Source organism: Cibotium barometz, chromosome 60, assembly GCF_041138505.1.
Source record: "Cibotium barometz isolate CiBa-2024 chromosome 60, ASM4113850v1, whole genome shotgun sequence".
Taxonomy (NCBI): Eukaryota; Viridiplantae; Streptophyta; class Polypodiopsida; order Cyatheales; family Cibotiaceae; genus Cibotium; species Cibotium barometz.
Window position 1 is genome coordinate 3,411,384 of NC_141105.1, and position 17,942 is coordinate 3,429,325.

The 17,942-nt window shown below is 45.1% G+C and overlaps 1 protein-coding gene across 3 annotated transcripts in view; it reads left to right on the forward strand.

Moving 5' to 3' along the window:
• Positions 1-582: 582 nt before the first annotated feature.
• LOC147604880 (ribulose-phosphate 3-epimerase, cytoplasmic isoform-like) overlaps positions 583-17,942 on the forward strand; it is a 51,216-nt gene continuing 33,856 nt past the window's right edge. Inside the window, exons 1-2 of one of the 3 annotated variants that reach the window (XM_086793757.1) lie at positions 583-887; positions 1,011-1,148. Coding sequence is in view for 1 of the 3 variants with exons in the window: in XM_086793756.1 (XP_086649882.1) it covers positions 14,018-14,025 (8 nt within the window). In the remaining 2 variants the exon portion in view is untranslated. Of the gene's footprint in view, positions 888-1,010; positions 1,149-13,968; positions 14,026-14,070; positions 14,350-17,942 lie in introns of those variants that run through there. The other 2 variants (XM_086793756.1, XM_086793758.1) reach the window with 2 other exon arrangements.

Consider the following 17,942-nt stretch of genomic DNA (forward strand, 5'->3'; position numbering starts at 1 on the left):
AGGTTAGCTTTTTAGCCCAATTGCTCATATAGATCATTTGACCTGCTATGGTTTGAGCCGCATAAAGAATACGCGACACTTTAACATTGCCCACAAAAAGTTTGATTCACTCTGACTTCTCAATCACCACCAAGAGGCTACTTCGTGTCAGTTGCTTTGCTTGCACACCTCAATAGAAAGATACCATGTAGTATTGCTACTATTGCAAGTCACAACACCTCATGAGGAAGGAGTCATAATTGATAAAAGTGATTGCCAAAATGATGATGATGATGATGTGCTCAGACTTGGGTTAACAAAGGTAGTACTTGTCTATTATGATGTTTGAAAATATTCATTTGATCTCTTCACGATGGCTTAATAAGCAACTTGTTTAAGCTCACTAGTTGGTTTGATGGCAATAACGTTTCAAATCTCAAGTTTGTATTATATATGCACACGGTCTCTTTCTACGAACCAAGCTCTCGATAATCATGTCAACAAGGTCCTACACTAATCTTTACACTCTTTAATATACTCTTTAATATACTCTTTAAAGCCGGTTCTATCATGGTTTTCTATGGCTCCTCTTCCATTACATAATAACGCTGGCAAACATTTTCGATATAATCGTTCCCTTGCCTGGCCGCCCAGTCTAACTTTATGCCTTGCTTTTTGGAAGAAAATGTGTGTTTTTATTTAATTAAATGCAGAAAATGTAGGCCTTGCTTTTTTGAAGCCATATAGTCAAAAACCTAGAGCTGGCTTTGCTTTTTTGAAGCCATACGATCAAATACCCAGACAGTCCTCAACGAGCTGCTGCCTGCTGCCGTAATAACTGTTCCTCTGCATTCAGACTTGCCATCCACCTATAAAAGCAACTTTGGCAGCATCCTTCTCATCATCAGGTAATCCTAAATTCTGAATTTTCAGCTTGTTTTCTTCAGATCTTATGACCATAATCTTCTCAACCGGCTGTCAACCGTTCGAGCATGCGTTTTGTTTATTTTCTCGCATGTTTGTGTCTGCAGAACGCCATGGGAGACAGCTCCAAGTTCCCCCCTGCCAAAATAGCCCCATCGATGCTGTCCTCCGATTTCGCAAATCTGGCTTCAGAGGCCAAACGTATGCTGGACTCCGGCGCAGACTGGTTGCACATGGACATAATGGTAGGATCTCAACCTTGCACATGTGTTTACAAATGCTGTTGTCATTCTGGATAGCTCCTTTTATATCCGTTGCCTCTGATGGTATGACCTTATTTAACCAGTGAAAGAAACTCCATGCTTGTCATGTTGATGATCATAACCAGCTATGGATGTATGTGTGTGTGTTGGATCCCCACTAACCTAGATTGCAGGGCTTTGCAGCCAGGCCACGATGCTTGAGCCAAAGTATGTTTCTATAAGAGGATATGTAGGTGGTACTTTTCATGCAATTATTGGGCCTATGGCACACCATGATAGGTGACCTTTAGAAGAGGGTTAGAATGCATAAGGGGAGGAAGTAGGTTATGAATGAGAGACACTCATAAATGGTTGTAGCAAAAATGAGAGCCCTTCTTTTGGTGAAGAAAAAACTTCCTAAACTTAAAAATTGTAGACAAGAAGTTACAAAATAGTAGAACCATGAACATAATGTCATCATGCCATTAGAGTACAAAATTGCTACAAAAGGATAGGCCAAAAACTCATGGCATGGGCGACCGCCAACATGCGTACATACATGATACTACATACTACAATACATCATCAATGGGCTAGAAGGAGATAGATGCCCAATGCCTAGAGAGCTATAACATATCAAAAGTCTACATCATCACCAACATCTGCATGATCATCAACATGATCACTGCTAGAGTGTCCATCAAGAGAGTTCTCTGAAGAGGACTCTTCGAAGGTGGACGAGACACTCTGGGGATCATTCTCGCTAAGCAGGTTGCCGTCATCATCAAACAAGGGCTCTCTAGGCAGTGGGGTATCATCATGAGGGGGCAATGGAATATCCAATGATGGGAGTTGGACTTCTTGGTGTCCTTCTCCACATTGAGGCAATGCAAATCAAAAGCCTCATGCTTCTCCCGAGGCATGATGGATAAGAGAAGGGCTAAAGCGTGGAGTAGAGGAGAGAGCGTAGAGAAGATGAACTATGGGAAGAGCTTGGAGGAAGAGAACTTGGAGTAGAGGCTCGAGTGGGATGGAAGGAGGTTGGAGGAGGGTGGAGGAGAGGCTTGCCGCTTGGAGTAGAGGCTTGGAGTAGATGGAGGGTGGTGGAGGAGAGGCTTGGAGTAGATGGAGGAGAGGCTTGGTCCTTGAATCTTTTATAGAAGGACTCAGGAGAGATGAAAGGAAAACAGCCAAAAAAACGGGCAGAAAACGGCTACTTCCAACGGGCAGAAACTGGGAAAAATCGTACCTGATCGGACGGATACGTACGGTACGAATCGTATGTACGGTCTGATCCATACAACGTACGGAACTAAGTCTGGGTACAACAGGTACAAGGGTTGGTACAACAAGTACAATGGCTAGAAATCATAATAAATGATTAAATACCCTTGCCTTCAGTATTTCTTCGCGATGGAAGCCTCCAAAACAGTCCCCAACAGCCGGTATTCTTCATGGGCAGCCTTCAAGAGAGAGAGAAAGAGAGTAGCCATCATTCGGGCAGCTTGTAACGGTGGTAGAGGCTAGTCTGCAGCAAGAGAGTCTCTATTAATGAAGAGAGAGGGCTCCAATTTATAGGTTTGGGCCTCCCATGAGCTGAAATGGCAAGAGAAGGCTACAATGACAAGTGGAGAGCCACACAATAGGTGAAGTGACAAGTGTGAGGCCACTTGTCTCACTTTGATTCACTTTCTAACAAGTGTCAGGCCACTTGTCTCACTTTGGCCCACTTTCTTGCCACATGTCCCAATCTAAGAGATGGGTCCTTCCATAAACTTTATCTCTAAAAATATCCCAACTGGTAGACATTCTGTCATAGGCACTTTGCCAACTCTTGGTATCTGCTCAATTCGAGATGTAATGACGCGAACAGAATTTCCAGCAGAGTCGGGCCAAAAATAGCAACTCGCCTAAATTTTAGGAGTGTGGTCCTTTGTATTCTAGGATATACCCCCATTCCCAAAGCTTGTACTTTCCAAATATTTAGACATCCTGGAGTCCACCAGACCCCTTTCATATTGGGAAATGTCTAGGCTGGTGACACTTAGGACCGTCGGGGTACTTTTTCCCTCACTAGGAGGGTTTTTCCCCGTCCGTATGTACACCCTCTTATCTACACATTTTGGGGTGTATACTTATCAAGTGTATCTGGCACACATTTGTTCATTCTAATCTAGTGAGTTTGTGTGCTCTCAAGCTTGTGTACTTATCAAGTGTATCTGGCACACATTTGTTCATTCTAATCTAGTGAGTTTGTGTGCTCTCAAGCTTCTCTATCTTGTGTGTGTGCATTGTTGCAACCCTAACCCTAATTCCAACATAGTGTACAAGTAATGATTCTCCTGTTCATGGATTGTCCTGTCTGTTTTCATCGAAACCGTGTTGAGCCATCTAGCCACTAGGACCGCTCAGACTATCCTCAAGGCCATTTGGTTACTAGGATTCCCCGAGAGTTCATCAATAGTCATCTGGGCCATCTGGTCACATTGACCGCCCGACTATGAAATCCAATACAGTCATTTGGGCCATCTGGTTGCAATGACCGTGCGACTGCGAAATCCAATACAGTCATCTGGGCCATCTGGTCGTAATGATTGCCCAACTGCGAAATCCAATACAGTTATATGGGCCATTTGGTCGCAATGACCGTCCGATTGCGAAGTCCAATATATCTGGCATCGTTGCCGTTCAATGGGTCATCTGGCATCTATGCCTCCCATATAGAAATCTCGTTCTGGCAGCGTTGTCGTCCAATGGTCATTTGGCATCGTTGGCTCCCATATATAAATCTTGCTCCTTGGGCTATCGGGCATTGTTGCCACCTAAACTAGAGCATGTCCAAATAACCATTATAAGCAGAATAATGATCGATTCCAGTCCAATATATATCTATACAGTGAAGAGGGCTAGAGGTACGATCCCTCCCTCTTGAATCTGTCGTGATCGCAAGAAGTCCATATCTGCACTTCAGTTGTACTTGCTGTACGAGCTCTATTGCATAAAGACTCGTGGTTTTTGGGGAAGAATTAGTACCCACATGGAGGTATATGTTTTATATTGTTGGCTTTGAGTAGATCCTCTCCTCCCTAGATCCCGTATGAGCTCCTTGGCTCTGAAGGTGCACTTAGCTCTCCCTATCTCCACACTGGGGTGGTGGGATGAAACCCGTATTTGGCCAATTGCAATCCGCATGGCATGGGGCATATGAAGAGAGAAAGAAAGAAAATTATATTAACGTCTACAAAAGGCCAAAATGTCCTATGAGACCAAAAGGATTACATCATGTCCATTGAATACATTATCATGGGTACTAAAACGAGAGAAAATGACAAAGCTAAATGCTAAAGCCGAGATGCTAGGGCTGATCTTTGTACAAAGAGTATAAGGCTCGCATTTCATCCTAAGATATCCCGCATAGGGTGCGCAACATGGCACTCTGAGTGATAAAGCTTAGCCAGTGTGAGGAAGTACTATGATGGTGTAAGATGATGGCTCTGATCCTCCTATGATGGCGCGGGTGTGGGCGGGGGCCTCTGCGGCGAGGTCGTTGACCTCTACATAGGTTCGTGTGTCATGGCCTTGTGAAAATGGAGCAGGACAAGTGTGGGCATGATGGTTGCAGGGTCAGAATATTTTATGATTCACATGGGGGGTGCCCGGACAGTGTTTAAAGATGTGTGGACAACCCTAGGTGTGAAGGGGGAACATTAAAACATTAACTTTTAATGTTTATTAAAGTTGCCCCTAGGCCTTAGTGGCCCTAGGGAACTTATTAAGTTGGGGCCCTAGGGATTAACTTGGGAAGGAGGTTTTCTCTCTCTTCACTCTCTCTCCTCCCTTTTTGGGGAGTCGTGTAGCAAAAGGAGAGGCTTCCTTCATGCGCTTGTGTACAATCGTGGGAAAGCTGAAGAGGAGGAGAAGGCGGCTGTTTTGCTGCAGACTGTTGCTGTTTTTCTGAAGAAACCAGCCGTACAGCACTGTACGGCCAGTACTGGACTCTCTCTCTCTCTCTCTCTTTCTCCTCTGTTGCTGGCGGCGCACAGAGCAGCTGCTGGTGGCTGCGCAGAAGCCCTAAACAGGCTGTACAACCTGTTTTCCAGCCCAAACCCTACTGTACGACTGCCGTACAGTGTACGGGCAGTCAGGTACAGCAAGTACAGGTGCAGGTGGTGCTTTTCTGAGTGCTGGACAGACCTGTGTAGGCTGATTCAGGCTGGTACAGAAGTGGACAGCAGGTTGTTTATGCAAGTACAACGCCTGGCACGCATCCCGAGGCGGTACAATCAAGTACAGTGCTGATTTTCAGATCTGTACTTTCAAGGACAGCATAGGAGTGAGCATCAGGAGGAAGATACAGGCAAGTGCAAGCACACGTGTGAAGCAGGATTGTGGATTCAAGTGCCTGCAGGCACAGATTAGTGCTGTTGTTTCCTCCAGAGTTGTTTCACGAGCTGAACTTGGTAAGCCTTGACTCTGTTCATCCATCTCTCTTTCTATTGCTTGATGTCTGCTACAGGTATGTGTTATCTGGCTCCTTGTGAGAGGAGGAGTATGGCAGATTGACAAGAGATTAAGACAGGGATTGAACAGCATATGTATGTTGAGCTGAGAAGATGTATCATGCTTATGAGTTATGCCAGATGTATGCCCATGGCTGGCCTGCTTTGTGAACTTGGCTGATCAGAGGGAGGCACAGTGTGTTGCTTGAAGACACAGATCTGTGTGCATAGATCCTCTGTGCTGAGAAGGATTTGTGGGCAGTCAGATTGGACTACAGGTGTAAACTCTTGGCTGGTTTTTGTGTTGTACTCAGCCATACATATTATTTTAATGGAATAAAGAAATACCGCAAGGGGCGCCAAGCTTTGGGGCCAACAGGTGTCGTTGTGTTTTCAGATTTGGGCACTCTAGCTCCAATCTGTGTTTTGTTTATCATCTAGACTACAAGTGGACGGGTGATTGCTCCTACCGCACTCTGGTTTTCTATCAGAGGCCGGTTTCAAGGTTCTGTCCCCGGGACCAATCATCAACTTTCTGAAGGGGGTGAGCTCGTGGTTGTTTTGGAGAAAGCCATCGCTGAAAATTCAGCAATCATGTCTGATACAGAGGAAGAGTACTTCTATCAAGAAGAAGAAGAGCAAGAGACTTCTCCTGAAAGAGATGTATCTGAGGATATTTTTGCAGGAGAACAGGCTGCAGATGTTGAGCCTTATGAGGATGTAACACAGCCAGAAGATGTGCATGGTAAAGAGGATGATGATGCTCGGTTTAAAGATCGCTTGGCTGGTGTTATGGATACTTTTATGCAGCTTACACAGAGCGAGAGATTTGCTGAATTTATGAGATCTCGCACAGAGCCCCGCACAGAGCCCCAGAAAAAGAAGAAGAAGGTTCGATCGAAGAATCTTTCTCATGGTCATAGTGGTACCACTCCACAGGATCCATCTCCTGCACAGTTTCCGAACATGCAGCATGCTTTTGGTGCTAACCCACAGAATTCCTTCTATGGACAGCCACCTATTCCTCAGCAGAACATGCATCCAGGGTACTTTGGTGGTGGCTCGGTGTTCCAATCCATGACTGGGGGTTATCCTCAGGGAGGCATGGGTATGTATGGGCCTTTTGGAGCCAATTTTCAGCCTGGCATGCAAGGGAATATGTATGGTGGTATGCAGTCCGGTATGCAAGGAAATGTGTTTGGAAGCATGCAACCTGGGATGCAAGGCAATATGTTTGGTGGCATGCAGCCAGGTATGCAGCATGGAATGTATGGAAACATGGCTGGGATGTATGGTATGCCTGGTGTTGGAATGGGAAATGTTGACCCAATGATGGGTATGAATGTTGGGGGCAGCAATCTCACAAAACCACTTCCATATGATAATCTGACGCCTATGGGAAAGGCGAAGGATTACAAGGAAGGGGGAGCTGCAGTGAAGTTTGACACTTTCAGTGGGGCCAAGGATAAATTGAAGGCACTTACCTTTTTACAGCAGTTTGATGCTGCTTTTTCTGGTGGGAATTACACAGAGTCCTCGAAGGTGAGGAAAGCTGCCACTTTTCTCAAGGGCAATGCTTTGCAGTGGTGGTCTACTTTTCTTTTGCAGGGCATAGCACCCACCACATGGGTCCAATTCAAACAGGTTTTCTCTTCTGTATGGCTCACATCTACATTTGAGGTGGATGTTATGACAGCATGGCACAAGCTGGATGCTTCAAAGTGTGATAGTTTGGAGGATTATAACAAGAAGTTTTGGGAAGCTCTACTCCCAGTGACTTCTTATCGTGCCGTGCCATTATCTGAGCAGGTTGAGAAGTATTGTTGTGGGCTGCCCAAGGAGGTACGAGATTATTGTATAAAGACAAGAGTAACGAACATGTCACAGATGATTGAAAATGCTATGACAGCTAATGCGTTACTCACAGGTGGTTCATCTGGATTTAAAGGCAGTAAGAAATTGGGCAAGAAAGCTGAAAAATTTGGGCATGCTTCTCGTGACGCTAAAGGGTCTTCAGAGACAAAGTATAAGAAGTTGCCAATGCCCAAAAGGACTTCTGAGGAAAGACAGGCTTTGAGAGATGCTCAAAAGTGTTTTTACTGTACTGAAGAGGGGCATATGTCATTCAATTGTCCCAAGAGAACGTCCAAGAAGGACCCTGACAATAAAGGAGAGCCCAAGCCAAAGAAACAAAAGCCTTCTGTAGGCTTAGTTCCTGATCTTGTGGGGGAGCAGCTAAGTGGTGAAGCTACAGAGTTGTGCAGGGCATGGGGCAAAGTGAGAGATCAGAATGCTTTGATCTTCTTTGACACAGGTGCTAGAGCCAACTTCATTTCACCATTTCACCAGATTTGGCTGGCCGATTGGGGATTCGCGCAGAGGAGATGGGGCCGCTACATGAGGCAAATATGGCTTGTCCAGGGTATGCAGAACCCGTTACTCCTATCATTGGGAAGCTTCGGCTTCATTTGCAGGGTTATGTGGACAGTGAGGAGTTTTTCATCATGCCTTTGGATGGCTGTGATGTTTTGTTGGGGATGCCATGGTGCCACAGGGTACATGCGGTGGTGGATACTTACAATAGGAAAATTACTCTGACTCATAGAGGAAAAGAGCATGTATTGGATGTAAAACTCAAAGGGGAATCTGTTCCTATTGTATCCGCTTCGGCGATTTCATCAGTAATGAAAAAGCATCTTTCCGCGTACTTGATTTATGTAAAGGATGCACAGGATGATGAGTCTAAGTCTAATTTGTCAATGTTAGATAAGGACAGGGCTGATTTCTTAAGTGGGTTTCAAGATTGTTTTTCCGAGTCATTGCCAGGAGAATTACCTCCTGAGAGGCCAGAAGATCATGCTATAGATCTGATTCCTGGTAGTACTCCACCGAATAGACCGCCGTATCGTGTTAGTGCAGCCCAACAGGAAGAGATTATGAGTCAGGTGCAGGAGCTATTGAATAAGGGGTTGATTCAGCCTAGCTCATCACCCTTTTGCTCACCTGTGCTCTTAGTGCAGAAGAAGGATGGTTCTTGGCGCATGTGTATAGATTACAGGGCGCTGAATAAGAATACCATCAAGAATCGATTCCCCATACCGAGGATCGATGACATCTTGGACCGCTTACAGGGCTCCACAGTTTTCAGTCGTATTGACTTGAAAAGCGGGTATCATCAGATACGCATTAGACCTGAGGATGTGCATAAGACAGCATTCCAAACCACATTTGGGTTGTATGAGTTCTTGGTTATGCCCTTTGGTTTGACAAATGCGCCTGCCACATTTAACAGAATGATGGACAGGATTTTCAGACCTCATAGAGAGTTTGTGGGCACATTCTTTGATGATATGATTGTGCATTCACGAACTGAGGAAGAGCATAGAAGGCAGTTGTCCATTGTGTTTGCAGAACTCAGAAACCATAGGTTGGTGGTTAATGGCAAGAAGAGTGAATTTTTCTTGCAGGAGATACATTTCTTGGGGCATATTGTGTCTGGTCATGGAGTCCGTATGGATCCAGCCAAGGTGGAAGCAATACTTAATTGGCTAGCTTTGAGGACCGTGCATGATGTACGCAGCTTTTTAGGATTGTGTTCCTATTACAGGCGTTACATACGGCACTTTGCTGAAATTGCTTCGCCTCTTCATGCTTTGACGAAGAAAGCAACTCCGTTTAGATGGGCTGATCGGGAAATTACAGCATTCAAAAAGCTCAAAGAAAAGCTTACTTCGGACCCAGTATTGGTGTTACCGGACCTCCGAAAGGCTTTTGTTGTCCAGTGTGATGCATGTGGAAGTAGCATTGGTGCAGTTCTCATGCAAGAGGGACATGTGATAGCCTATGAGAGTAGAGTTTTGCAAGATGCCGAGAAGCATTTACAGGTGTATGAGAAAGAGATGTTGGCTGTAATTCATGCTCTTTCTACATGGAAACACTACTTGCTTGGGGCTGATTTTACTGTGCAGACAGATCATCAGACCTTGCGTTATTTCCTCACGCAGACTAAGCTTTCAGAGAAGCATATGCGTTGGGCAAACTTTTTGTCAATGTTTCACTTCCAGATTGTGCATGTGGAAGGCAAAAAGAATGTAGTGGCAGATGCTTTGTCACGCAAGCCACAGGTCTCTGCAGTTTCACTTGCTTATCATCATGAGCTTGATGAAATGAAAGAGCAGTATGCCCATGATGAGGATTTTGAAAAGTTGTATGATCAGATGTCTGAGGGTCAGCGGCATGAGCATTACACTCTCAGAGATGGGTTTTTATTGATGCATGGCAGACTGTGTGTTACCAGGCCATTGCGACTCAAGGTTATGATTGAAAGTCATGCTCCACCGTATGCAGGTCATAGAGGTATTGACGCCACGGTAAAAGCAGTGGAGACTTTCTTTTATTGGCCAACCTTGAGAAGAGATGTTGATGCCTTTGTGAGGCAATGCATCGTATGTCAGAAGGTAAAGTTTGACCGTCAGAAGACACCAGGGTTATTACAGCCTTTACCTATTCCGGATAGACCTTGGGAGAGCATTGCCATGGATTTTGTATTTGATCTTCCACGGACACAAACGGGAAATGATGGCATCTGGACTATCATATGCAGGTTCAGTAAGCAGGCTCATTTCATTCCCGTGCGGAAGACAATTAAAGTGGATCATATGGTGAAGTTGTTCATGGCGAACATCTTCAAGTATCATGGCTTGCCTACGTCTATCATTAGTGACCGTGATCCACGGATGACGAGTTTGTTTTGGAGAGGGTTGTTTGACAACATGGGTACAACTCTCAAGTTTTCATCGTCATTTCATTCACAGACAGATGGTCAGTCAGAAGAGGCTAACTCTACAGTGTTGGATCTTCTCAAGTGTTATGTGTCAGAGCACAAGCAACAATGGGAAAAGTATCTTCCTTTGGTGGAGTTTGCATATAACAACACTGTACATAGCTCGACAGGCAAGGCGCCTTTTGAGATTGTAGAAGGAGGGAAGAAGGTTCCACCCATTTTGCATACAAAGGATAAGATTTTTGAGGCTGATCAGTATGTGGAGAGTTTGAATGAAGCTTATCGGAGAGTTAAGTTGGCCCTCCAGAAAACTCAGCAGAAGCAAAAGAAAGCCGCAGACTGTCACAGACGTGATTTGCAGTTTGCATTGGGTGATTGGGTTCTTTTGCGTTTTGAAAAGGCTAGACTCAAGAAGATGAAGGGTAAAGAGCGCTTATTCCCTAAGTTGAGTATGCGATATTATGGGCCTTTTCAGGTTTTGGAAAAGATTGGTGAGGTAACCTATCGTTTGAAGTTACCAGATCACTGGAGGATTCACAATGCTTTTCACGTGAATCTTCTTAGACCTTTCCGTGGGGATGTGCCTGAGGATGTATCAGATGAGGCTCAGCCGGAAGTTGAGGAACTTGATGAGGTTCTGATTCCAGAGCAGATACTGGCACATAAAGAAAGGAAGGTACGAGGTAAAGTTTCCCGTCGCTATCTTGTGAAGTTCAAGAACTATTCACCGATGGATGCGAAGTGGATAGAGGAAGGTGACTTAACAGATTCACCTCAGGTTTTGCAGCTTTATCTCGATGCCTTTGAGTTAGAGCCGACTCTTATTGTGGTTCATTCAGGTTCAGCAGAGCATGGGTCTGGAGCATTACCTGATGCTCAAGAGGGGGGTAGCACCTCCACTCCCTTGATACAGACAGGCTCAGATGACATCTAGAGGTCGCTTGGTGCAGATTTTATCTCATCCGAAGGTACTGAGGCTGACAGTACATCTGTTTATGGGACTTCTATGATATATGTGTACTAGTCACATGGTATTTTTGTGGATATGTATGGTTCACAGTGGTATACAACTTGGACTATTACTATGCCATTGGTTTGCAGTGAATGTTGATACATGTGTATGGCTCAGAGAGATTGGGACGCTGATCTTGCCATATTGTATATTTCACTTTCGATATTTTGATGCATCACCAGAATGCAATCGAGGACGCTTGCCATTTTTCAAGAGGGGGGTATGTCATGGCCCTGTGAAAATGGAGCAGGACAAGTGTGGGCATGATGGTTGCAGGGTCAGAATATTTTATGATTCACATGGGGGGTGCCCGGACAGTGTTTAAAGATGTGTGGACAACCCTAGGTGTGAAGGGGGAACATTAAAACATTAACTTTTAATGTTTATTAAAGTTGCCCCTAGGCCTTAGTGGCCCTAGGGAACTTATTAAGTTGGGGCCCTAGGGATTAACTTGGGAAGGAGGTTTTCTCTCTCTTCACTCTCTCTCCTCCCTTTTTGGGGAGTCGTGTAGCAAAAGGAGAGGCTTCCTTCATGCGCTTGTGTACAATCGTGGGAAAGCTGAAGAGGAGGAGAAGGCGGCTGTTTTGCTGCAGACTGTTGCTGTTTTTCTGAAGAAACCAGCCGTACAGCACTGTACGGCCAGTACTGGACTCTCTCTCTCTCTCTCTCTCTTTCTCCTCTGTTGCTGGCGGCGCACAGAGCAGCTGCTGGTGGCTGCGCAGAAGCCCTAAACAGGCTGTACAACCTGTTTTCCAGCCCAAACCCTACTGTACGACTGCCGTACAGTGTACGGGCAGTCAGGTACAGCAAGTACAGGTGCAGGTGGTGCTTTTCTGAGTGCTGGACAGACCTGTGTAGGCTGATTCAGGCTGGTACAGAAGTGGACAGCAGGTTGTTTATGCAAGTACAACGCCTGGCACGCATCCCGAGGCGGTACAATCAAGTACAGTGCTGATTTTCAGATCTGTACTTTCAAGGACAGCATAGGAGTGAGCATCAGGAGGAAGATACAGGCAAGTGCAAGCACACGTGTGAAGCAGGATTGTGGATTCAAGTGCCTGCAGGCACAGATTAGTGCTGTTGTTTCCTCCAGAGTTGTTTCACGAGCTGAACTTGGTAAGCCTTGACTCTGTTCATCCATCTCTCTTTCTATTGCTTGATGTCTGCTACAGGTATGTGTTATCTGGCTCCTTGTGAGAGGAGGAGTATGGCAGATTGACAAGAGATTAAGACAGGGATTGAACAGCATATGTATGTTGAGCTGAGAAGATGTATCATACTTATGAGTTATGCCAGATGTATGCCCATGGCTGGCCTGCTTTGTGAACTTGGCTGATCAGAGGGAGGCACAGTGTGTTGCTTGAAGACACAGATCTGTGTGCATAGATCCTCTGTGCTGAGAAGGATTTGTGGGCAGTCAGATTGGACTACAGGTGTAAACTCTTGGCTGGTTTTTGTGTTGTACTCAGCCATACATATTATTTTAATGGAATAAAGAAATACCGCAAGGGGCGCCAAGCTTTGGGGCCAACAGGTGTCGTTGTGTTTTCAGATTTGGGCACTCTAGCTCCAATCTGTGTTTTGTTTATCATCTAGACTACAAGTGGACGGGTGATTGCTCCTACCGCACTCTGGTTTTCTATTAGAGGCCGGTTTCATCGTGACTGTGTCCAGTGTCACTCCTCTGGGTTGGGCTCCTACGTGCCCTTGGAGCTCGGGTCTAGGCAAAATCAGTGAGAGCTCTCTACGTTTGTGGTCCTTGGGTAGGTGCTGCAAGTCTGGGCTGCAATAGTGACTCCTTGTGTTTGTGAAGCTCCAAAAGGAAGAGGCCTAGGCATCTCTGATCCGGGAAGTCCATGATCCTGTAGAGTGGTCCAAACGTGTCTTGGAAGAGGAAGTGGAACCTCCCTTTGATCTCATAGTATACCGGGCATTGGCATATGTAGTGCTTATCCGTCTCGGCCTTTGTATGGTAAAGCTGACACATCCTATCCTGTGGTGTAGCCATCCCTAGCGCATATCTGGCCGTCTCCACTCTCAAGAGAGAGAGAGAGAGAGAGAGAGAGAGAGAGAGAGAGAGAGCAACACAATAATGTGATAAGTGACAAGTACAAGTGATAATAATAAACCTAGTCTAGATGTCCTTTCACACCAAATGTCTTGGGGAAAAACCCATAGGACAAAAGTGCCTCTAGAGTTGGAGTCAGTGCCATGCGGCACTACATATAAGCATATGCCCTCAGGTGGTGAGGGAGCTTGCACGACCCCTAATTGGGAACTAATCCTGTTTGTCCTGTGTTTAGAATGTATCTGCACTACTTTTCATACTTCATATATTTAAAATTATTATTGAAATACGTGCTCATAGGCTTTAAGCTTTGTGTTTTTGAGAATTTTGTGGAAATTTCTGTAGTTTAGCTTCCAATTTATTCATTACATATGTGTATCTCAAATCCTTCCTTGGTGTGTGCTTATGTAGGATGGGTATGTTATCTCCTCAAACCTTGTCTTGGCAAGCTTTGTGGTAAAAGCATCATCTTTGAATTTTGCAATTCTTCGCAAATCTTTACAAACATAAATGACTAGGTTTGGTCTTCTCTGCTCTACATATTTCTCCAAAGACTAAGGGATAGAGTATTTAGTGTGTAAAGTTGTATTTAAACATGCACTTGTGATTGTATGATGATGATGTGACCAGGGTTGTGTGGCAGATAATTTAAACTGCACATGACGAAGTTGACGGTTTGAAGCTTTGCAAGTAAACAATTAAGATTAGACTTTGCTCCTTGTTGAGTGTGGGATTTAACCTTAATGACATGTTTTTGGATTTTTTAACAAAACGTACCATTTTTTTGACAGCTCAGTTGCTCTAGATTGCCAGACCTGCAGATTGTATGGTCATTTCACCAGGCAGGTGGCAAGCCTCAAATTTCGTGCTTACTAGATTGCCCTCCTGCATATTGGTTTTGTGGTAGTATGTATGTTGATAATGCGGCTTGCGAGGCATTGCCTTGTTGGAAAGCCAGGAGTCAACAGTTTTAGGTAGATAAGTTGCCTATAGTTTAATGCTTTTGCCTCTTTATGCGTGCTGCAAAAAGAAGGCAATTGCAGTAGGCCTCTGAGTAAATATGCATCTTGCAGTACATGGCTCAAGATGTGTCATCATCTTGTTGTCATTATGCTTTTCATTACCTTAATCTTATGTGATCAGTCTTAATCTTCTTGCTTAATGCTTATGATGCCTTTATCATGGCTCTTAATCATCTCTTGGAATCCACCATGAAATCCAACATTTTTTTTTTGGGTAAAAACACTGTCTATATTAATGTACAGAGTGAAGCCCTGAAAGAGGTATCTTCACCTTGATATACATCTAGAAACAATGGAAAAACAATTCAAACTGAGCTTGATCAATTTGTTGTAGTTGATAGCTGTCATGCCAAGATTGTCGTAAAGATTGACGGAAGTATTTCTACTTCCATGAAATCCCCCACACACCTGGGCAGGTGTTCACACATATACACACAATCCTTTTAGGGGCTGTTCACACACAGATTCAGACATGATGGACACACACATGAATACTTTGAATACCCAACAATCCTATCATGGACCAGATAGCCCTCAATAGGCATGGAAAAAACTGGTCATAACATGCTGTAAGTATCCCTCATCTCCCAATGAGTGGCTGATTATAACCTGCAAACATGGCCACCATCTTGCAACCAAAAGTTACTTTCCAGTATCTTGCATAGTTTGGCAAAGTCTTGATGGCTGTCTGGTGCATTCAGAACTTCATTTGCAGCCCAAAACCTACATAAAGTAGATGCCCAAACACTTCTCCTTCATGGCCATATAGTTATGCATGTGCCTTACACTGCATAAGGAACTCATCTCTGGACATTTTTAATAATTCCATAGCAAAGGTTAGGCTGAATAAACCTGTGAGGATAGGGTAACAATCTTGTGACCCACATTTGCATACTGGCTGGCCCTTTCAAGATTCACCTGATACATCACATGTGAACAAGGCAAAACCAGTTTATTGCCTGCATAAACTGAAACCGATCCCGTCAAGTGGGAAAGACTCCGCTGGACACCCACACGCTTAAATAGCACAACTTTAAAACCACAAATTTGAAATGGACAACTTTAAAACAACTTGAATTTAAATGAACAGAAATGGAAAGTTGGACACCAGCACTGGGGCCGGAACGGGCCGACCCCCCCCTCAATATATGATATATTTATTGGGAGTATTTTAATGAATACAATGCTCCATGGGTTCTGAGAACCAGATAATGTCCATGTACATATGAAAACAGTACCAAACAAGTAGGCTCGGATTTCGATGTAGAAAACTCGAAGCAGTACGACCACTAGTGTGGTCCAATCGCTACGGTCCTGTGCTTTCACTGGACTCCGCGGAGAGCACCACACTGGTGTTCCGAGACCACGCACAGACAGGCGCTCTCGTACTAACGCCTGGCTCTCCCGATCTCAGCACCTTTGGACCGAGGTTCTCCAATAAAGCTTGGACAACCCGGCACCGAACGGGTGTGGCCGTAGAGGGATGAATTCCCTTATCAGATTTAAACATATAACACTTTACTCAAATCTGAAAATTCACTTACTTGTTGAAGGTTGATAGAGAACCAATACTTATGGCGTTTGTGTAGACTTTGATACCACCCAAGAGATGTAAAGACTTCTTGTAGCCACCAACGGGAAAGAAGTACAACCTTTAACCAAACAGAAGATGGAGCTGCCGCCTTAGGAGAGGTAAAGTCCTCTTGTAGGAACACAGTTACCAACAGGAGCAGCTACGCATGAAGATACAGCCACCTGAGTAGCTGGAGCGTGGCCTGCTGGTGATGGAACAACAACTGGTTGCTGTAATTTGCTGCTGGAGATGGCCTACGTCTGCCTGCAAAGGAGCTAGGCGGCACAGCCTGTGGGTAAACAGCCGCCTATGGAAGCAACGTGCAGTCTGCAGAAGAACTCACGCATAGGAAAAAGGGCAGCGCCTCTTGCTGGATGTTCAGTCGCCTGAAGAGGAGATGGCCTCTCTTGAGAGCATGCGCCTGTTGCAAGTGTAGGAGAGGCTAGTGAAACGCACAACCGCCTGGGAGACAGTATGCGCAGCAGAATAGGGAAAAGATGGCAGCCGCCTGCTGTAAATTCAGTCGCCAGCAGAGATGGGAAAAGCATGCGCCTGGTTGCTGTAGGAGCAGAGGCGTAGGTGACGACTTCTTGGTCTTCACGTGGAAGGAGAACCGGGTGATGAACAAACGCCAGGAAGAAGCGTTGGGATCTTTACGCTTGACGGGGTAAACTTTTTTAATAAAATTGATGTGGAGTTTAACTCCACGCTTGCATGAGGGTGGGGGAGTTTGGGTAGGTGCCTTTGCCCACCCCCACACTCACTTAAATGGGGCTCCCCACCTTGGCCCCAAAGTGGTGCCCACATTTAAATGAATGTGAACACTTCACCTTATAAATCAAAGGGTTAGTATTTAAAACATTTAAAACAACATGTACCATATACTTACCACCTGTTCACATGCACTGAAACTCGTCAGAATACAGAGCACACTTCACGACTCACTGGCAGGCGTCCCCGCTCAGTAAGTAACACGTCAAGCAGGCAAACACACAAATACATGTCATGCGAAAACAGTTTCAAGCATACAAAATATGTGTGCATGTGCAAAAAGTAACATGGACATATCTCCCGTTCATGGAACATGTACAAAATATCTGTCGGCACAAAACTGGCACGACATAAAACATAAAAACCTGGTCTTCCTATGGAGTGACAGTCCCATAGGTAAGACACAGTTCCAGGCACGAGTTTCCCTAGGTGTGACAGTCCCATAGGTAAAACACGGCACGAATACTGGCTCTTCCATGGCGTGACAGTCCCATGGATCGAACACAGTCCAGGTCATACACGGGTGGCACTGATCTGGCTCCCGTCCATACGACACCATCCTGCTAACACACGGGTGGCACCAGTCTGGCTCCCGTCCATGTCAGCAAAATACTAGCCTCTTCACACGAGACACCGGCCTGGCCTCAGGTGAACGAGACGCAAAAATGTGGGAATGGACCAAATGGTCGGCCAATTGGTGACATAAACAGTTTCCATGGGGCTGATTTGCAACCACATACCTATACATGTTTTGGTTTGTCCCATTTCTTCACAGGCATCAACAAGCCCATGTTCGGAGCCATATCAAAAAGGGTATGGGTACTTGTAGACCCATGGCAGCAGCCATATTCTTGGGTACATACAGACCCATGGCAGCAGTTGTAGCCTGCATCTGTCCCATATGCACATGTGACTGCATTTGGTGGATGATCAAGCATCTGTTTGTCAATTCTGAATTGCCATGTTCTTGGCATGTTTATGGCATACATAACTAACTCTGATCAAATTAGCCTGCATTGACATGCTCTCCAAGTTCCAACATGTTCTCTATTCATCGATTCGAATTTCT